The sequence below is a fragment of the Paralichthys olivaceus genome, chromosome 10 (assembly GCF_024713975.1).
Source record: "Paralichthys olivaceus isolate ysfri-2021 chromosome 10, ASM2471397v2, whole genome shotgun sequence".
In the NCBI taxonomy this organism is placed as follows: Eukaryota; Metazoa; Chordata; class Actinopteri; order Pleuronectiformes; family Paralichthyidae; genus Paralichthys; species Paralichthys olivaceus.
The window spans coordinates 17,965,635-17,988,144 of NC_091102.1; the positions used below are offsets into that span (position 1 = coordinate 17,965,635).

The window sequence follows — 22,510 nt, forward strand, 5'->3', positions numbered from 1 at the left end:
AGAATGTCAGGAGATTATCAGGAGTTCAGTGCATGTCAAACGTTTGTATGTTTGTCTTGCTGGGTAAGTCACCTGAACTCCTGCTCCCACCTACTCACCTGTAAATCTAAGATGCACCTTCCCAAGCCAGTTGTGGTATGTGAATCCAGATTCCAGAGAAGTATTTAGCTTGGCTGTTGCTTGCGTCTACCCTGCTAATGTGTTGTCTACCTGTGCCTCAACCACTCAGCTGTCCTTTCTGTTTACCTCTACCACCTGAAAGCAGGTTTACCCTGAACCTCCACCTGCCAAGTTTCTTTCCCAGTTTATCCACTTGACGAACTTTAATCATCAATTTTTCCAAAGTCATTTGTCACCTGTTACCACGCTTCCTGAAATGTCTTTCCTTATCAGAAAATGAAATCTGGCTGCAGTGATTGGTTCTATAGAGAACGTAACTTCACCTTAGGGGCCTGTATGTGAATAGCAGAGAGTGGCGGCTGAGGGTTAAAACGGTCGCACTCCAACCAGAAGGACAGTGGTTCAATCCCAGTCTTCTCTATCTTTATTCTGATGTGTGTCCTTGAGCAAGATGCTGAACCCCGGGTGGCTCCTCATAGAAGAAAGTGCTGCCCATAGATGCACTTTATGAATGTGAATGGCAAACTATAAAAGTTTTGGACTGTAAAGCACTTTGAGACATAAAGACTAGAAAAGTGCTTTATAAATACAGAGTAATTACCATATACCCTTTAACTTCACTGCCAACACTGCTATTCTATTTCAATTATACCAGCAATGGTGTCCAAGCCTGAGTCAAAACACTTTGACATTTAATTATAAAAATAGACCTTCGTTCAACCCACTTTCAATAAAATGCAGTAGGGGTGGATATATAACTGGGGGCTCTATGCATGAAAATAGATTTTCAAATACACACTTTCAGATAAATGTGGATAATGTACATGGGATTGTTGACACTTCAGTATAAATGCACATATTTAGGAGTTTAATAATCAGCGTTATCAAAAATAACACTGAAGGTTTACTGCTCTGAATCCCTCATGTTTTCATGTTTATATCTTGACTTTTTCATACTGTTAAAATCATGAAAACATACCAGCTCCATTCCAAATGATTTAGGATTCTGAATTTACAGAAAACCTCCACTTTCACAGCTTCGTGAGAGAGAAACTGTTTGTGTAGAGGGGGCTTGCAGGGTTGTCCAGAATGAATAGGGGCTTATGGAGCTGTAATGGAATTCACTATTTTGGTTTCACAGGAGCCTGTTTCTGTATTATTCATTAATACCAATGCCACCATAACTTGTAAGAAGTTGCTTTATCAGCCAGATTTACATTTGGTTGTCAAACAAGTAAATTATTCATAGGTCTGACTCATCAGTGTGACAGGGAGAAATCATATCGCATGTGATTAATCTGTAAGAATACCAAAAGGACAATGATTTTTGACTTTTCCTTTCAACTCAGATATAAAATCAATTCTATATTTTCAATATTAAAATAGAATATGAGGCTTTTTGTTTGGAATTAGTTGAAAATAATTATTCTAGCTGTTCCACACACCCCAATTTACTGATGACTACCTAAACTATTGTCATCAAGGTTAATCATGATCTAGTGAGCCTTGAGTGAAGTGCATAAAGACCTCCCATACACAGAAAAGCTCTGAAAATAAGAAGAACTGAGGATCTGTTTTGCCATGAAGTACATTTAGTTTCACTGTAAAGAATGTACTTTTTGCATATCTTCAACTCATAATATTACAATGTGTGAAGATTCACAATAAAAATGCACTTAAGTAACATGCTGAAATGTATAGGAGTTTATCAGTTGACATTGTAGATAACAATAGATTTACTACCAACATATAATTAAGAAAGAATGCTTCAGTGTGTGAAGACATGGAAAACAGTTTAGTCCTCCTTTAGTTCCCTCAGTGAGCAGCACTTTGGTGACTGCAGAGAGAGAAAAAAACTCCCGCGTGAACTGGAGGAAACCTCCAGCAGAACCAGGCTCAGTTCAATTGATAGGTTGGGGTGAGCGTGAAGAAATGGGGAAAGGAAGAAGATGGGTGGAAAAGAGGGGTGAGAAGAGAGAGAGACCAGGAGCAGTTGTGTAACCATCGTATTTAAACTAATAAATCAGACTGGTTGTTATAATGAAAATTACAAGAGTGATATTTATAAATGTAATAATGTTATGTATAATGTTAATTATAGAAGCACCCGTTAATATAACAACAACAACAACAATAATAATAACAATAGTAACAATAGGTACTATGGGGGTGACATGTAGTAAAATAAATAGGGTCAGAGAGACAAAGTCAGGGAGAGAGACAAGTGCTCAGTGCAGGATTTGATTTGCACTTTAGGCTTATAGCCGCATAACTACGGGCTGGATCAGAAATCAGCCCTGCATAAGCTTTATCAAACAAGGAATGTTTTGAGTTAAACTTAATGCAGAGAATTCCAGTAGGGTGGGATAATACTAATGGAGTTATGTGGCCAAACAAGTTAGAAAACTGGTTGTACCAGGGGCTGTGACTGTAACATCGCTGTTTCAGTGGTTGTTGTGTGTGTAGGGTCTTTCAACCAGACAGATCCTGTCAAAGTCCAAGCACAGACAGGAGTTGTATTTCTAAAAGAAATTCAATTTTAGTTATCCTGTTCATTCAGTTATATTGGAAGGATTGGCCAACACTCTATTGGTAAGTGCAACTATTTTGTGTTTGATGAGTTGAGTTCAGCTATTTGAAATACACTCTGAGGGAATTGTGAATAAGTCACATCAGTTAAGAAACTCAGAAAGCAAATCTATCAGCAACATGTCACACACATTCCTTCTGTCGTTGCTTCTGAACATGCCCGCTGTCCACTGTTTGTCAAGGAAACATTGCTTTTATATTGTAATCTACAATTGCTTTATTTTGTTTAAACCAGTTACATCAGTGTCATATGCCATCCGGCAATGAAAATCCTGAAGTGCCACCTGCGGAGGGCCAAGCGTGTGCTGCTGGGCATTGGTATCATCTGGTGTCTGAGTTGCTTATATTTGATCCTGGTGTGTGTCTTCATTCATCTACTTACATTTAAGTGGAATCAATAGCAACATATAGTTTAACAAATCACTTATGGGATCCAGAGATACTTCTAAGCGGTGTAACTGATTAATAACCCTCCACTTCGTACTGCGCTATGGAGGACCAAAAATGACTCAAGTATAAATAAATGTATAAATAAATTAATAAATTAATGCATAAATAACTAAGAAAATAAATGTCTTAAATTTATTTCCACATATATTTATTTCTGTGTCATTATGCTAATGACTAAACACATGATAGGAAGTTTGTCACCTAAATCATCCCGATAAAAAAAACTTGTTCTTTGTAAGTGTCAGCAGAAGTAGTAGAACTGGATCTTCAAACTCCTGTGACCACTCCTGCATGAGACTGAGGTTAGAACTGCCTTTCTCATTAGCATACGGACACAGAAATACAGATACAAAAAAATTGGAAATACATTTAAGAAATGTATTTATTTATTTCCTTATTTATTTATTTATGTATATATTTATTTATACATTTATTTATTTATTTATACTTAAGTCATTTTTGGTCCTCCATACTGCACAGCCACTGAAATTTACTGATATAATGGACAATGTTTCATGCAAAGAAAAAGCTGACCACTACTCCTATTTGTTTTAAGCCGTTTTTACACCTGAAAGTCAGGACCATGGTCCAAACCAAGGTTCATGTCTTTATTACATCTGATCCAGTTTTGGTTTCACATTGCATTTCAGTGAGTGGACTAAAGAAGTTGGTATTACATTTTAACTTTTTAAATAAATGTCACTTTGTTAATCTCGTTCCCATTAAACAATCATTACGGTATTACTACCAGCAAAATGAACATCCTTGCTGTTCAAACATTCAATCTTCAGAGTTGAGGACAGCAAACAGTCCGGATTTAAAGCACCTTTCACACCTTATTTTGGTTCACACTAAACTGAAAAGCCTGAAGGTCTCGACCAAACTCTGTCGATGGGAAAATGCCCTAATATATAATTTTTTTCTTAAATTCAGAATGGACAAAAGTGTTTTGTATAACAACCCTTGTTTTCAATGTTCAATGCTGTGTCTTGTCTAAATGGTTTTAGAGCAGTGCCAACAAGGAGGGCACCGAGGTGCTCGGTAACAACAAACTAAAGAAGCATGACAAAGTATGGTTGGAAATAAACCGGACTAAAGGTGAGGAAAAATCCAAGAAATAATAAAACGAAAAAGAGTGAAGCAGAGGGATTTTGTAAGAATCTAGATGCAAGATGATGTTCTTTAGCTCTCCACCTCACATGGCTTTTAGACAGTAAAGCTAATGTGTAATATATATATGTATATATATATATATATATATATCTCAAATGGCAGCTATTTCTTCAAAGGGATAATAATGGAGATATAAAATAATCCAGTGAATGTAAATAAGACACACAGTGGTACCATGATTCTGTCATGTCAGACTTAATTTCATTTGCTTCTTTTCTCTAAATTCTCCCTGCTCTACTCTTCTCTCTCCTTAAATCAATTAGTAAACTTTCACTTCCCTACTCCTGTCTCTGAGACATTAAGAGCATTGTCAAATTGTGGATGATCTTCTAAAAATCTTGGAACCCTCGAATCAATGTAAAGAAACATTTAATATGATAGTTAATATGTATAATATTATATTCAATTAAAATGGGAATTTCCCCAACATCACTGACCAACCACATGCATTTCCCAGGTGACAACATGTGGTTTTGGATCATTCTTGTGATTTTTTGTGGAGTCTATATAAATTCAGATTTGAAACCAGTGGGATTAGATGGGATCCAATAGGATTAGGAAACATATTTGTGTTCCATTCATTCCATATGTGATTTTAAAAGGTTTTCAGATGTAAAATTCATGTGCTGTAGAGGCAGAGAATATTTATGAACTAAATACTCTTACAAGTATAATAATGATTGTACACAGTGGTTGACTCCACTGTCCTTTTCAGATGCAAGCTTCAAATGCTTCAAATGCTATTCCATGTGCTTTGAAGCACATGGAATAAATTTTGAAATTAACAACCTGTCTTTCCTTTGCCTCCTTTGGGGGACTACAAAGAAGAACTGCAGGTGGTCCAAATGAACATGGAGTTACAGAAAGAAATAGTCAAAATGAAGGATGAGATGATCAAGCAGCTGCATTCTGACAAACTGCATCTGCAGCAGCAAGTAGAGGAACTCAGGAAGCTACAGGTGGAGAAGGAAAAGAAGAAAGATGACCAAACAACTGGTAAAATTACCTTTGATCCAGCAGGATCCACACTCTGTCTGTTTTTAATAGTAAAAAACTCTGTCAGATCAGAGGGAAACAATTACTTTTTATCAGCATGTGAGAACACCATTAAATAGAAAAGAAAGGAAATGTTGAATCAAAATTATGACTGAGACTAAGAAACAGGGTCATACATGGATTAGAGGTGCTGGGAACAAGGGTTCATCCATGCGCCAGAGCCTCCATGAAGTAACTTCTTGTCAGGGAGTTGATCAAATGGTCACAAAGAGAGGCTAAAAAACTACACAGAATTGCAGATTGAATACAAAGATAAAAAAGAATCACAAACAAAACAACAGAGACTGTTTGTAGTTGAATGAGATGCACAAAATGTGTTCACTTTAAATGCAGCATTTTGTGTATCTTTCTGTCTGGGTGCGTTACTTCTGTGTAGAACAGGCAGTTCGTATGGTCTCACTGTTCTCTGTTTGAAGGATGAAGATGAGATTTTTTTTCTCTGTGAACTTGAACAAATTGAACAAATATGGTGAGTTTAATTTATGGCACGATAGATCCCTTCACTGTGTGTCGCACACCACCCCAAGCTAAATGCTTCATATATAAGAGGTGTATCTTAGAAGAATGGAAAGAGTGGTAAATGACAGGGACTATTTTCAGCTGCGGACTAATACATTCTAACGTTCCAAAAATTGTTTTAGTAAACACTGCTGTAACTGATTCTAATGTAACTGTCAACTACTGTAGACAATGATGTGAAAGTTCTGTTTATTTGTATAGCACATTTCAACAACAAGGCAATTCAAAGTGCTTCACATTAAAAATAAAAGGCATCATGACAAATTGTAAAAGCAACATAAGACAATACATATAAGTAGCATTTTAAAAGAAACAATAGGTTAAAAAGTAGTTAAATACAGAATAAAAAAGAAAAGAATAAAAATAAGAACTAAAAAGGATAAGCATCCCATCAGCACCTAGCAACAAGCAGCAAGGTTGGCAGAATATATAAACACTTAAAATAAACCTGTAAAACCTTTTGGACTCTAGGTCCCAGCCCTGTTATGGTTTCAACTGACTCAATTAAAATATATTATAAACTTAAATCCCACCACACTTGTTCTAATTTCTAATATACTTTGAAAAGTATTGATTGTTTGCCACACAGCCAGCTCACCTACGATGCTCAATGGTTTATAAATACAGAGAAACTGTTTTTTTATTTTCCTTCTTTAATTTATTTTTTTTCTGCAGGAACAAGCTTTAGCAAACAAATTATCAACTGCCTTACTGAAGGAATCTGCTCATTATTCAATGTGCCTTCAGGAGATTTTAAAGAATGCTTAAAGACAGAATCAATACACACCACAAGTTGGCTGAATAATTGTCAATTATCCAATGAGGAGTAGATAAAAAAACAAACAATAGTGCCTTAAGCAGTTGGTGAAAACACAAGAGCTTCAACCTTGAATGTTAATGAAGACTTTTAATGAGCAAATGTGTTTTTTTTACATTTGCATTAGTGGCATTATTTCCCACTTCAGGTCAGTTCATATTTAGTTATGAAGAAAGGAAATGAAAGAAAAATAATTTTTCTAATGATATCCCGAATTAAAATCTGCATGAAATGACCAACTAAAATGCATACATTTATCATTAGGGAGGTAGACTGCAGGGAACATATCTTCTACCATTCATTGTTATTACATTTCAATGCATAGAGAATTAATTAGAATAAAAACTGCATTGTTTGTGTTTCACTTTCATGATCCAATGAAAGAGGATGGACACTGCCCCCTGCCACCCATGGATGGATACCCACTCTGTAAGGAAAAATTGAAGGTAAAACTCTGCTTTTCCACGGTGATGACAAACTGCTATCTCACAGAAATAATCAGTGATAAAATAATGATAACAACAATAACTTTTGCATGTTGTCAAAACAAATCGATGTTTCTCAACATGAGGTGTAGCAGCAATCTTCCACTGTAGCTCATCAGGGATTTTTTTTATCCTGTTCTTGCTTCCATAGCTTGTTGTATTTTGACAGTTTGACCTGGTTGTGTTTTGCTCGTAACTACATTGATATTCTTGTGGCCCGTGTGGTTTGCTGTTGCTCCAGTGGATGAAGGAGGTGTGGAGGACTGATCCCTGTTACGGCAGTAATGGCGTGAACGGGTCCCTGTGCTCTTTCATCATTTACCTCAGCGAGGTACACAAGTGGTTTCAATTCCATGTAGTACTTGCTCAGTAACATTGCTACCTATTAAGTTTGTGTTTATGCTTTGGTCTAACTAGCTATCGCTTCTTCTTTATGTTGGGTTTCAGATTGAATCGTGGTGCCCTGTGCTTCCAGGTCGATCTGTCTCTTCAGCCCCAGCAGAAAAGTCAGAGGTAAAGACAAGGTCAAAGAATCCAAGACAGTATGTAATTTGTGTGTATATGTTGTTGTTTTTTTAATGCTTGTAGCTTTTCACTTTTTTTTTATCATTGTCTGTCATTTTCTATACAGGCTGACAAACCCACAACAAAGGCAGGACAATTGAACTTGTCACCACCACACCTATTGGTCGGGGAATTTTGACAGACTTGCTGCATAAAAGAATCCAAGCGCACAAGAGAAGCATAGAAAGAAAAATATAAGAGGAGACATTTCAAGTGTGCAAATATATGAAGAAGAAGCAAATACAAATATATAAATATACATCTGAGTGCAATTGCATAGCAGTTTGAGCACAAGCACCGCAAATCAAAGTAAAAGCAGGGGCTATTTGAGTGTATGCACAGGGTTTTGAGTGAGACCATATAAAAAGTGGAACACATTTTTAGTAGCCTGAATTAATACTACATATTCAAGCACTGTCAATGGCCTTCAAGGTACATTTGAGATATTATTTCGTCATACTGAATGCCCATTGGGCTGCTGAGTGGAAAATGGCTAAAATTCACACATATTTACAAATGGGTGCAGTAGCACTGACAATATGTAGTTCTGTTACCTATTTTAACTTATTCAGTTTAATAATACTTAATATTTCAAATTTATTTATCAGAACTTCAAAAAAAAATGTGAAAAAAAGCAAAAGAAAAGTTTGTGTTTTGTTGATTTTTTACCAGGCTGTGGTACGGAACAGTGTGGAGGGTCTGTACCCATCTCTGAAAAGCAGAGTCCAGTTCCGATGGATTCACCAAAGAATTCAAAGTATGGATGAGATTTGGGTCGAGGCCGGACGCTCTCTCTCAGCCAAATACAACCTCACAGAGCGCACAGCAAAACACGTAATGTATACCTCCCCATTGATTTGAACAACAACTCTTTGCTAAGCCCTGCTCTCCTTAGTCTGTGTTGCTATGGCACATTTTCCATTCTTCCATTCCAGACATGCAGTTTCCATAATAATGGTGGCAGATTTTCCACTTTAAATTCATGGCATTTTTTCATTAGGGTTTTCAGTTTGATACAGAAGAAAACAAAAGACTAAAAACTTGCTCTTCATCACCAGGGTCTGACAAACAACTAAACAGTAGGGATTACATACAGGCTGTTGATGACACTCAACAGCTGGGGCCTAGTGCATAGCCCTATAGACATTAATAAATGGAGAATGATGATAACTTTATTCTGACAAATGAGTAGCATGTACTCAAGGACCACTTTCTCTCCCCAGATTTTGGTACATCCTGGTGCACTGACAGACGAATCAAGCTTTAGAATAGCAGAAAGCGCCTTCAGTGGTGGCCCCCTTGGGGAACTAGTCCAGTGGAGTGACCTTATAGCCACACTTCACATCCTTGGTCACCATCTTCACCTTTCTGCCTCTATACCTGATCTCAAGAAGTGAGTACTTCTGCACAAAAGAAGAGCCTTTTGTTGCGGCTGTCCATCAGGATGGGGTTGTACAAGTAAATGAGACAAAATTTGATTTAAACAAGAGGTTATGAATGGAAAAAATAGCATTGTAGTAATTTTAAAGTTGTAATATACAGATGCTCATTCATTTTCCATTGATTGTTTCTGTTTCTGTGTATTCATTCCACGTTTGTTTCACTGCTTCTTTAGTTTTCTCGGCATTAATACAGGTGGTTGCCACTCTCGTCAGTCAAAGATAACAGCAGAACTGATCTACACGGACATCATTGGCCTCAAACAGTTTCAGAATGTACTTCAGAAATCCTGGATCAAATACAAGTGAGTATCATTATCTTGTTCCTGACATCAGTCTGATGTGCTTGTGAATAATGTGAAATTTGAGACTATGTGTGCCATCTCTTAAAGGTTCAGTGTGTAGAATTTAGAGACATCTAGTGGTTAAGTGTCATGTTGCAGCTAAATACCCCTCATCTCACCCTCCCCTTCCAAACATGAGAGATAACCTGTGGTAGCCTTATAAGGGGCCCATTATATGGTAAAGAAAATGACCATTTGTACAATTTAGATGAAACACACCAGTGAAAAAGTCATTAGGATTATTTTATATTCAATTTCTAGCAATAGATCCTTTAACCTAAATCTTAAACACTGAACCTTTAGTGTACAGATGGGTGAAAAATTTAAGGAAAACCCAACAAAAAGGGTTTTAGTAAGATATTGGGTCCAGTGTTGGTGCCAGATATTTTTTTTTACTGGTGCTATGTGGGTTGCTCAACTTTTCAGTAAGGGTGCTCTGAAATGTTGGGTTTGCCATTAATGTACCTATTGCTTTATGGTTTTGGCTGCTTTTGTAAGTTATTTACCAGAATTATACAATAACTACTAGACTGATTATCAAAAACCCAATAGATTTTAATGTGGATCTGGATGAGGGGGCAGATCCAAGAATTTCCTTTAACATTTAATGAGAATTAAACTACAATTATCTAGATTTTGTAATGTATTGGGGGGGGGGGAATCTTTATTCAGTTTCTGTACAATCACAAATATTCATAGTATATCAGAGAATGGACATTTTGCCTATGTTTAATAGGCAAAATGTTTAAATGAAAAAGTTTGCAGAAAAATGTCAGTGTACATTAAATATGGATCTGATGCAATATATTAACAATATGGTGATAAAGTAGCCTGTCAGGGAGTTTTGTGTTCTCAGAGTGCCTCTCCATTTGCAACACCTCTGACACACTTATACACAAGTGCTCGTACATAAATAATACCCTTTCCATCCCAGTTACATTGCACTCTGATAAACACAAAGTGAGATATGGGATATAGATGAAAGGTTGATAAGCCTGCCTACCTAGACACACATCTGAGTACAGAGCTGCAAACAAACAGCAGCAAACAACACACATTACATGTCATTTAGCTGACACTTTTTTATCCAAATCGACTTTCAATTAGTGCTTTCATCTATGAGGGGCCATTTGGGGGTTCAGTATCTTCCCCAAGGACACTTCATCGTGCAGATGGGGACGACTGAGTATCGAATCGCCAACCTTCTGGTTGGACGACCGCTCTGGCCCTCAGCCACAGCCAATGACACTTACCATGATGACATGACAAAACGTAATGATTTTGTTTAAATTTCTCAACTGGCTCCCACAAATGGCTGAGTGCGGTTTGTATGAAGAACTGGTCGACTGCTTATATCTTTTACAGCAATGTTAGCATGGTCAGTTCCTTCTCATCTCCCTCCTTAAATCTTTCAAGTTCTCTCATTCCCAACATGGATGTTGAGGGTGTAAAAAATTATCCATTACAATACACTTTGCAAATGCTAAGTCAGGAGAAAATTGCCCTCTGGCTAACAGTGATAGTATGGTCAAAAATTCAATGCGGGTGCTGCAGCCATTGGTTGAATCAGATCACTTGTGTTTTATCACTTTATATTTTTTAGTATAAAAGTAATTGTTTTCTTTATTCATGTATTTATTAATTGTTCTAATTATAATTTATAGTCTTCACCCTATGAAAATTATTAACAAATGACAGAATTTTCTTGGCCCCCTGGGTTGTCAGCATTGATTCTACACTCTGTAGGCTACTGGAGGAATGAGCATCATTCTTTCATAATACAGGAGGGTGCATCCTACACTGTAGCCTGATGAACACTCTCCTGGAAAAACTTATAATTTGTAGTGAGGCACACTGTAACGATTATGATATTCTTGTCCATGTCTCTCAGTGGCCAAAAGGCAACAAGGAAACCACATCATACCTTTAAAAGGAGAACATCGAACATACTTCACTGCATCCTGAGTTTGGTTTAGAACAATTTTCAGTTGAAGAGAAAATTGTGCAGATTAGATTTGGTTAGCGTGTATGGAACGTATAGCGGTACATTATAGACTTGCATACTGCTTGATTTAATTTGGATTCTTCAGTGCTGGCAGTCAACCTTCAATCAAATGACTGTATGTGCATGTAATCTTAAGTCTCATGTATGAACATTTATGTAAATTGTATGGAATGAATTGTGGGTGGAAACAGCATGCGGCTGCACCTCAACACTCATACTTTGATGTATAAATGCATGTTTCTCTGAGTGTTAACATCTTCAAGAACATTCCACCACCTTATGCCAATATTGACTTGTACTTCCTTATTGGATCTTACCATGTAAATCAAATCATACTATTTTCATTTATGTGTATTTTGGGTCACTTTTATTGTATTTTTACTGCTGTCAGATGTTAAACTGGTCAAATTTGACCCAAACTGTATATAAGGTTTAAGATGAATGAATAGGTAAAAGCCAGGTTCATTTCTGGGTTTAGTTTGGAAGAACATGACCGATCTGATCATATCCACCACTTCTGTGATGAATTGAAAACTTGACTGTGAGTCAGAACATTATGACTGAACACAACTGATGCTCTCATGGTCATGGAGTGGGAGCAAATCCCAGCAGTAGGTTTGCAAAACACTGTGTAAAAGCCTCTGATTGCAGCATATGAATGTGAATGCTTTTGGAATGATATGTTCAACAATGCTGAGGGTCAATTCACCCACACCACTGGCCATTTTTTATTTCATTGTAGCAGATGTGTTAATTACAGCATTTATTGCTGTAAGTGTATTTTTAAATGTGATGTGTTTGTGTGTCGACCAGATGTATGATTCGTGTGTTGGATAGTTTTGGCACTGAACCAGACTTCAATCATGCAGTTTGGGCCCAGAAGCACAACTTTACCGGCCCATTTGTTGGCTTGAGCCTGACACCAGCGCAGTTCTACACCATGTTCCGTACGTCTTTCTTTTACATCAGCTTATTTTATGTTTTATATCACAGACTGTGAATAAAGATGGATGATGGATACTAATGCTGCTATCTTGCGCATTTGGGGCCAGAATCTGCACAGTAGCAATTGTGGGAGGGAGCTGCAGTAGCAAGGTCCCATTGATACATGTGCTCGACCAATCATGACTCACGGGGTTTGTGAACAATGCTTCAACAGCCACTAGGTGGCGATCAAGATGCTTTTGTCCATCTTTATATACAGTCTATAATTGATGCATGTTGCTCGATCTGAGATTATTTAATTATTCTAAAATATTATTTTTTTTATTATGCTAATAAGAATAATTATTATCGTACGCAGCTCATACACCAGACAACACCTTCCTGGGCTTTGTGGTGCAGCACCAGATGAGCTCTGAAATCACTGAGCAGCTGCGGTCGACTAAGAGAAGAAACCAGGCTCTTGTGTATGGAAAGAGAGGCCTCTTCTGGCAGGTAACAACAAGGAGGCATTGTAGTCCCCTAAAAAAACAATTTGTCATACTTAAATGATCCTATTAAACATTTATACCTTCAGGCATCAAAAAAATATGGAAGTATGCAAAAAGGTGAAGGCCCTCTTTTATTTATTTTTTTAGTTCCTGTTTCATTCCTTTAAAATACTTTTGTCTTGGTTGTGAATACAGTCTATGGTTGTTTGAGTTATTATTTGTTCAGAAATCAGACACCACCATTAAATATACACGCTCGACAAGGCAGAGGTGTTATTTGTGTGATGTCCACTGATTCTTTTTCTTTTCCAGTGATTCACTCTTTGCCTCCTCTGCTGTCCCACCGCAGGGAAAAGAGGCTTATCTGGACATTATCCACAAGTACTTGAAGATCCACGGGACGGTCGAAAGCAGCTTTAATATCCCAAGCTATGTGGAAAACCACGGCATCGTCAAGGGGACTGAGGTGCAGACGCTGCTGAGACAGAGCAAGGTAAGCAGAGAGAGGTAAAAGGGATTGATTAACCATTTCACAGTCAAGTCACGTGTTCCACATATCTCTCTTAAATGTACCCGTGTCTATTGTTGACTCAAGCCCCACTTTCTCATTGTAAATCATGTTTCTTTCTCTTGTCCCTATATAAATCCACTATGTTAAAAAGCACTGCCTTTCTCTCTGCCACAACCTGGGCTTTCACATTAAATGTAGGCGACAAAGTAAAGACATGACCACAAAGCATGAACTCCATTCAGACACTGGGTGTGTGCCATGTCAGTTGTTTAACATCCTTCTGAAACTAAGTGATCTTTTCTCTGAGATAACCATTACCAGGGATTTACACTGTCAAAGAACCAGAGAAGTGACAATTTGTAAGGTGGCTCTCTTTCCTCTTTTCCTTTCCTGACATGACACACAGATTTTATACAGTTTATTTAGTTGTGTATACTAAGTTTGTAGTCAGTAAGTATTCCATTACAGTAGCTGCTTGTATTACAAGGAAGGATGGGGCACAGGCTTTAAAAGTAAAAGTAAAGTAAAGTAAAATCAAGTGTTAGCAGTCGTTGGCTTTAAATTCTCACCTCACAATCCTGCAAACAGTTTTCTAAGATATGAGTCTAGTAGTGTCCTCTGTGTATGAGGTATGAGGTTTAATCCCAGACTGACTCCAGTATAGTTAGATCAGGGATCTGTGGGGGAAATCTATTTGCTAATACTTGTTCATTTTGTCATTGTTCAAAAGTTCTTTGAAACTCTGGCTGTATGTTTAAGGTTTTAGCTGTTGCTGTGGAATGACTTGGGGACCAGCATCTGCATGAAGATTGAGGATCTGATAATCTTATGTGCCACAGGATCTTTGCTTTGAAGGATTAAATAGTTATTTGCACTGCTCAACAATATAACATATTCTGTTTATGCATCAGCTTACACTAAGCAGCATTACATGTAACTTCATATGTCCACATTGTGGAATAACTAGAAAAAAATGCTGTTATTCATCATGTCTTGTTTGGAATTACTGGTATCTGACTTGGATTGAAAATAATAAAAATGAATTTGTTGGGTCAGGTTTAAACCCTGACAATCCTTCCTGTGTATAAAAGCAGGGAACTGTAGGAGCAGTTATTTCTTGTGCTGGTGTTGGCTGGCACCATGTGGTGACAATAAACAAGTGCAGGAGCTTGTCGTGTACATACTATAAATGACATAGATGTTGTAAACATGTATTTATCTTTATTTTTAGTTCAAAGCTGTTATTTATCTGTGGTCTGTAGGTTTTTGTGGGGCTGTCTTTCCCATATGAAGGCCCCGCTCCTCTGGAAGCCTTAGCCAATGGCTGTGCCTTCCTTAACCCGAGGTTACACCCCCCGCTGAGCAGCTTGAACTCAGAGTTCTTCAAGGGAAAGCCCAACACCAGAGAGGTCAGTGTTCATGTTCCAAGCTGAGACACTTCCTATGACATTGTTTACAGATATTAAAGCATTTTACCTTTGTGGAGTCAGAAATCATTTTTTAATCTCAGTCAAATGCGAAACAATGAATCAAATCATTTTCCAGGAAGTTGTTTTCTGACAGTTGATCTGTTTGTGTTGTAGGTGACGTCGCAGAATCCTTATGTTGAAGCCATAGGAGAGCCATATGTATGGACGGTGGACATGTTCAATCAAACAGAAGTAGAGAAAGCACTCACTGCTATCCTCAATCAAAGTGTGAGTATCATTTAAACTTGGTGCCACATCCACTTATTTCTCAAACAGCAAAATGAAATCACAGGCTCCGCTTGATGAAAACTACTTTTCAGATTGAGCCCTACCTTCCCTATGAGTTTACGTGTGAAGGAATGCTCCAGAGGCTCAACATCCTGATTGAAAAACAGGTTGGAGCTGTCTGTGTGATTGCAAAAAAAAAAATGATAGAGAGGACATAGATTAATGATTAGAAAATGAATAATAGATATATATGTATATGTTTTGCTTCAGGACTTCTGCTCCAGTACACAGAGGTGGCCCCCACTGAGCGTGCTCCAGGTTGTGAAGGCGGAGCCAGACATTTCTTGTAAACAGGCGTGTCAGGGGGTGGGGCTGATCTGTGAACCTGCATTCTTCCCACAGCTCAACAGTGTAAAACATCTTGCAGAGTAAGTTTACACACACACACACACACACACACACACACACACAGATTTCTATGTTACCAATGAAAAGCTTTGAGGAATGACAATAAATTGGATATAGCAAAACTGACAATATAATAAGTAAAAAACAACCTTTTTAAAGTTTTTTATGCAGAATTCCCCCAGTATTTATACACATTATTCAGTAGCAAATAATATAGCTTGTTCTTTTTGCCACACATTTTGAAATTTGTTTAATTTCATTGTGATGTGCCCAGGATATATAAAGATATATATGCTTTCAAGTCAAAAGTTACTGTCACACAAGTTTTCATTGTCTTTCACTGCCTTTTCAATCCTGATGTGAACTTTTGCAAATGTATAAAATAAATTCCAGGTACATTTGAAATTGAAAAAGAGAACAGAGTAACTAAGAGAACATAAAACAAGACAAACAATCAAGTGCGTTAGACCCTTTCCATTTCAATTATAATCTCAGTCTTTATAACTTCATTGCTATCTGCTGATAACTGCTTCTTTTTGTTTTTATAGACATGGTGTAGATTGTCAAACATCAGAAGTTTCCGACAGTAACCTGGTGTTCCCTGCCTACAACAGTAGCAAACACTGTCTGTTCCAGTCTGATCCCCTGTTCTTCAGCTGTGTGAGATCTGACCAGTTCCTGATTCGCATCTGCCCCTGTAGAGACTACATTAAAGACCAGATAGCCTTGTGCAAGGCGTGTCTCTAACTGCTGACTCTCACATTTACGTTCACATATACACCGCCACTGGAGAAAGTCTGCAGGCTCTCCGAAGTTCAGTGTATTTTCTGACTCTGACACTGCGCATGCTCAGCCCCCACCAGGAAGTCACAGGACATCATCATTGCATTCATATATTTTTGTCGTACTCTCCTGAACTTTGTCATGTGCATAATTACAATCTTCTGTCATGGCTGACAGTGTGCTAAGGAAGTTACACCCATCTAAACACTATTTTAAAGGTACAGTGTGTAGTATTTAGTGACATCTAGTGTTGAAATTGCATGTTGCAGCTGAACACCGCTCATCTCACCATCCCCTTCCAAAAACAAGAAACTGTGGTAGCTTCAGTTTTCATGAAAACGCAAAAGGTGTTTAGTTTGTCCAGTCTGGACTAATGTAAAAAACATGGCAGCCTCCGTAGAGAGGGTCCCCTCGATGTAAATATAAAGTATTTAAATATAAAGGGCTTTTTCAAGGGTAAAGAAAACTATAATTCAACAATTTAGATGAAGTGAAAACATTGTGAGGATTATTCTACATTCAGTTTTTTGCACACATTACAGTTAAGTGGTAGTGCTGAGGCTTTAGATTTTTGGCCTGCCCAAATTGAGAGACTTTCTAAGTGGGCTAAAAAACTTTAAATGACCATGTTCAGCTGAACTCATATCCATAGCCTTTAGCCACACTTTCATTCTTCCTCAGGACTTGATTTACCAACTGATGGAAGTGAGCACGTGTTTGTGAAGCTCTGATTCAGACATTTGAATTCAACCACCGCCTGTCTGAAAATGATGGGAGCTGTCGGGGGTGTTTCACAGTCTCATGTGAGCCCTAGAATGAGTGAGGAGATCATAGAGGGGATGGATTCACATTTTCCACTCATCTCCCTGAGGTGGATTTAATTTATTTAATGAACAGTCCCACCAGAGCAGCATGAGTGCAGCCCTGAGATGAGGATGAAAAGTGTGAAAGGGAATCAGAGCAGATCACAGAACATCTTGGAGTAAGGTTGGAGTTGATTAACAATCAGGTTCTTCAAAATAATGTGTCCGATATGTGACTGTGTAGCAAACTTATTCAAACAGGTATTTTGTATAGTTGTGTGAAGGATGTTGTGTATGAGACAGATGCTCAGTTTGTTCAGGGTCATTACGTACCGTTCGAAGGTTTCACACCAGTGCTGAATTTCAATGAATTTTGAAGAACATTATGTTTTACTTAAATACTGAATTTTTATTATGAAAACAAAGTTTCTGTGCATTTAAAGTGTCTTGTATTGTGACTACTTCACTCAAATAAACATGTTTACCCACGTACCAGTACACTACTGTTTATTGCTGCTGCTGACTATAGAGGTATAGGATTTCCATGACTACGAATTTCTCATTTACACAAGTGCTGCTTTGTATTGTTTGATTGTTATGATCTATTTTAATAATGGATGAACAGCGAGTCAGACAAAAAGATAAATGCCAAAATGTATATTTCAAATATTATGTCAAGGTAAAAAGTAAATCTACTGCTGATATTGTTAACTCGTAGACAGAGGCGTGGTTGAGGCAGAGGCCTGCTCCCACTCTCTGTGCTAACCTATGCTAATATAACCTGTTGTTGGTGGTAGCTTTAACTTCAGTGGAATCAATCTTCCCATATAACTTTGTGAATCAGCATTATTCTTAAATGTTTTCCAACTTCTTCACAGAGAGCAAAACCATCAAGAGCACATTTACATTTCATGACATCAGATCATTTTCTTTAAGATTGCGAGATCTGGCTTCTTTCAACATTTTCATTGATTTCTCAGGGAATTATTTATGGATCTTAATGTGAACCATCAGGCATGTTTAGGAGACTGACATTTATGAGTTTGTGCAATTTGGTACAGATCCAAATAAAAATCTGGATCTAGTGAATTTAAATGTCCGGGACAAAAGTATGTGATACCTGAAATACCATTTAATAGTGTGCATACAAGATATATATTATATTATAATTCATTTTTTTAAACTATATTGGACTATTCCTCATCAACACGACAGATAATTAACTCCATGTCTTCTGAGCTATAGTGATGGGATTGATGCTCAATGTGCTTGTTCTCATTGCTGATTGCTACATGTCACCCAGTTATATAATATACATCCCCATTTCCCCTTGAAGGTTGACCTTCCATGACAAACACACCATGTCTCAACAGCATTGATGAATAAGCAGGATAAAACTTTATTAATCAATAAAACTTTGCTGTTTGACAAAGAAATATCATTCATTTACATAAATAAATGGTGTTTACATCATCTGTAATACAACTGATATCATTACATTGATATACATCCCCATTTCCCTTTGGAGGTTGACCTTCCATTACAAACACACCATGTCTCAACAGAATTGATAAATACGCAGGATAAAACTTTATTAATCAATAAAACTTTGCTATTTGTCAAAGAAAAATCATTCATTTACATAAATAAATGGCGTTTACATCATCTGTAATACCACTGATATCATAACTGTACAAACAGATAAATAATGACTCTGTTACATAGTCAGAATTATTATCACTTCAGTTACATATATGTGTGTTGAATGTGTGCGTGTGTGGCTGCAATGCTTTCGTAGCCACTATAGCGGTAAGGGATTGTAAAAGCCCATGCAAAGCCTATAGTAACAGAGAAGTGGTTTTAGTATTGCTATCATAATTGATTTCATTAAATGAAGTGAAATGATTGATTTGATGTTGATGCCTTTTCTGGAGCAATAATGATAATCAGTTCATTCATCGATACAGTTATAATTTACACAGACGTCAGCAGAGCGGACGTATGGTTTCAGGGATTTGGCACAGGTCATAAAGCTGCAGAATCTGTTTCTGAGCTATTTCAACAAAATGATACAATTTCATATTTTGTACCACTCGTCGAATAATGATTTGAGGTTCAAGGATTGTGCAAACGAGAAATAAATGCTCAGTTGTCATTTTTCACAGATATACAACAGTCTTAGTGAGCTGGAGTGAGGGTTGACACATTTCAGGGGACAGGGGAAAAAAACATCTGTTTAATGAATGAAATACAAATGCAACTGTTGTGATTATGAGATAACAGATAGATTTGACTCCTTTTTTCAGCTATTGTACTTTTCCAGTGATTTACAATGAGCACAGCAGCTTCCAAGACGACTGAGGAGACTAATGTTTCTGTAGCATTTATCTTAACAAGAGAAGCGGCCTGAAAATAAAGCAAAGTGCCAAGAAGAGAGGTAGAAAGGATTGTGTTACCGAGATCGAAAGTCTCCACTTTATCCAAACGTAACAGTTTACCATATGAATGATAGAGCCAGTAAAGCATACTGACACTGTGTTAGGATGAGTTTGTTCTGTGCCGTATGTGGTCGTGTCAGCATGTAAACACTGTGCTTTGCTTGTAGAAGTCATGGTAAAGATTGTCGTCTATGCATCGAAGAGAGGGGGGGGAATATTACCAATCAGTGTGCTGTTGGTGAGTTTAAGTGGTGTGAGCTTCACACCTTCAGTTTCTGGCTTATGCGTATATACTTCAAACAATGCAACTAAAGATAACACCAAGAATTATGCACCTTGCCCAGTGTGTCAACTCACAATTAATAATTACAGTGTAGAGTGGATGTAGGCCCATTCGGAGTTGCTGTCCAAGACCTTGTAGCTGTCATCAGCCTGGGATCAATTTAAACTCTCTCCATCCAGTGCACTGAATACTAATGAGCTCTTTTGCCGTGTGGTTTATGACCACAGGGGGGCGCACTAGCATTATTAATTCACATTTACAGGAACAAACTAGGCCTCAAACTGTTTACCTTCACTTAGTGAAATTAAAATGAGGAGACATGAGCTTATCTAATATATCTGCAGATAAGACAGTATTTGTGCATTATTTATATCACTTTACTAATTATCAAATTTGTTATATTTGTATAAAATCAGTAAACTTAATGAAATCCAATTTGTGAATTAAATTGGTCATTGATATTTGATTTTCTTAGAAAAGTATCTTTCAACAGGACAGCAATCACCACAAGTCTTCTCTAGGAATTATAGAGGATTTCTGTGGCTTTACTCAGTTTAACATGCTGTTGTTCAGCATTTAAAATCTGGATTTGCTTGGTGATAAACTATTAGAGACATTTGTAAAACACAGCTGAGCCTTGGACAGCACTGACAGATCACACCTACACCCAATTTGAGGTTTCCACTTACAGTGCAAAAAACAGACAAGACTCGTCGTTTCATTTCACCAATAATCTATAGCAATATGTAAAACAACATTTACAGTATATGCACACTAGAGTAAACATTTTTAACTATATGCAACACAGATCATACTGCAACTATGAGCTGTCTACTCCAAAAAGCCTGTTTATGTTGGCCTTGAATCGCTAAGACTATTTGTGACTTTCGTTACTGATGCACCTGAACAGTGTAATAAACATATTTACAGAGCGCGTTGTTTGTATTAACATTCTGTTCATGTCACATGATAAAGAATGATGACAATGGGAACATGCAGAACAAAGCGAGAAAACATAATCTCTTCTAATGATATGCAGTGTAAATGATATTCCCACAGGTTTATTTATCTTTGTTATTGTGCTTAGATTCATCTTAGGTTTCATCCTCCTTAATATCTATAAATGTAATAAATACCCCAAATTGATCAAGTACAGTGTTCCATTAAGAAAATGACAAACAGGATTATAGCCAATGTTATTTTAGTGATTTCACATCTATTAATTATCTAAGCCTGATAGGTTTTTAAAGCAATATTAATATTTATGTGCTTTTTCCCATCTCACCCTTATAAAAACATGTGCCATTAACTGGTAAAACTTTGTCATGTCACTTTAGATTTCAAGTAAAACATTTTTGATTATGTATTACAGTAAATAACTAACCAAGGTATGTGTTTGTGTATGTAAACAAATCAAAAGACTATGTATGTATGTGTGAGGAGGATACATTACAGCCATTTAGACAAAACAGCTAATTACCCTGAATTCATTTGGTGGCTAAGTATTTTTTTTTTCTGGGCACTGAGCTAAACTGGTAGCAACAACTGGGGAAATGTTGCTAATTTGTGATTGGACACATCACACACTGTACAGTGCAGCAGGTTGTGCAATATAAATAACGTCAACTTTGTGCAATCAGGTTTCCTGCCATAGTCAAATATGTGTCGTTGAGAGACTCAACTGTTGATTTTAGTCCCAGGGGATTTAGACCAAGGCTGACCTCACCACGTACACCGCTGCTTTTCACCTTTCAGAGACAGCGCTGCCGACTCAGCAGAGGCGCTTTCTCTCTCTTTTCCACTCCCTCTCTCTTTCTCTCAGGAACAAATTACGATGTATAGTGGCTGCATTGAAAAGAGGAGGCTGGTGAGGTGTTGACTGCTTCTCTTTTGGGTTTCAGTAAAGGAACCGCTGTACTTAATTATAACTGAAAATAATAATAACAATAATAATCTGATAAATTAGTGGGCAGCTTAACATAGAGTTTAGCTATGTCTGTTTACAGCATCTTAGCAGCACCTACTGTATTTTACAGGCCGAAAAAAACAATTACTCTTGTTGGTGTTTGAGTGTTTTACTCATTCTTTGAGTGATTTTTTTTTATGGTTTCATGGATCAAAAGTGAAGAAGAGTGGAAAAGAAGACTTGAACTAAGGGGCTTTCCAAGTCTTACCAGGAGAAGTTCTTCAATCATGTCCTTTTCCCTCAAAGTCTCTCAGACTTTGTGTATGTCTGTGTGTGTATTATTGTGCTATCTGCGGTAAATACGGCATGTTCGTTTACTGTATGCATGTGTTTAAGAACATGTGTGTGCAACGTCCATCTGTTGTTCAGAAGTTACGCATTAGTGACTAGAAAGACAGAGATGAGGGAAGAGAACAAGAGGCAGTCAGGGTGTGTGTGTGTGTGTGTGTGTGTGTGTAGCATTGCTCTTTTGGTCAACACTCTCACTCAAAGCGTTCATAGTTCCTTGTCTGCCTTACACGGGGCACCATGTCCTTCAGGAGTCTGTGGAGACAGAAGCATGATCTCATTGGAAAGTGAAAAAGCACAAATGACAACTTGTGAGAATTGTAGCCAGTTTTGGCACTC

The 22,510-nt window shown here is 37.4% G+C and overlaps 2 protein-coding genes across 5 annotated transcripts in view; one reads left to right on the top strand and one right to left on the bottom strand.

The window, feature by feature from the left end:
* The first annotated feature begins 2,563 nt into the window (after window positions 1–2,563).
* LOC109631205 (alpha-1,6-mannosylglycoprotein 6-beta-N-acetylglucosaminyltransferase A-like) lies at window positions 2,564–17,680 on the top strand. 4 transcript variants are annotated; one of them, XM_020089822.2, is made up of 19 exons: window positions 2,564–2,712; window positions 2,945–3,065; window positions 4,167–4,257; window positions 5,158–5,328; window positions 7,109–7,170; window positions 7,451–7,540; window positions 7,657–7,722; window positions 7,841–7,897; window positions 8,446–8,607; window positions 8,997–9,166; window positions 9,389–9,517; window positions 12,375–12,508; window positions 12,865–12,998; window positions 13,344–13,487; window positions 14,768–14,914; window positions 15,089–15,202; window positions 15,295–15,369; window positions 15,473–15,630; window positions 16,159–17,680. In XM_020089822.2, the coding sequence occupies exons 2-19, from the start codon at window positions 2,973–2,975 to the stop codon at window positions 16,355–16,357; spliced, it is 2,196 nt and encodes a 731-aa protein (XP_019945381.1). In that variant the 5' UTR covers window positions 2,564–2,712; window positions 2,945–2,972; the 3' UTR covers window positions 16,358–17,680. The 4 variants fall into 4 exon arrangements, with proteins under 4 accessions (XP_019945381.1, XP_069389487.1, XP_069389486.1 ...); XM_069533386.1 differs by having other exon boundaries at window positions 7,841–7,861; XM_069533385.1 differs by having other exon boundaries at window positions 5,161–5,328.
* Window positions 17,681–18,571: 891 nt separating this feature from the next.
* Window positions 18,572–22,510, bottom strand: part of tmem163a (transmembrane protein 163a) — a 55,687-nt gene continuing 51,748 nt past the window's right edge. Inside the window, exon 8 of the mRNA XM_020089837.2 lies at window positions 18,572–22,426. Coding sequence (XP_019945396.1) covers window positions 22,366–22,426 — 61 coding nt within the window. The 3' untranslated portion in view covers window positions 18,572–22,365. The remainder of the gene's footprint in view (window positions 22,427–22,510) is intronic.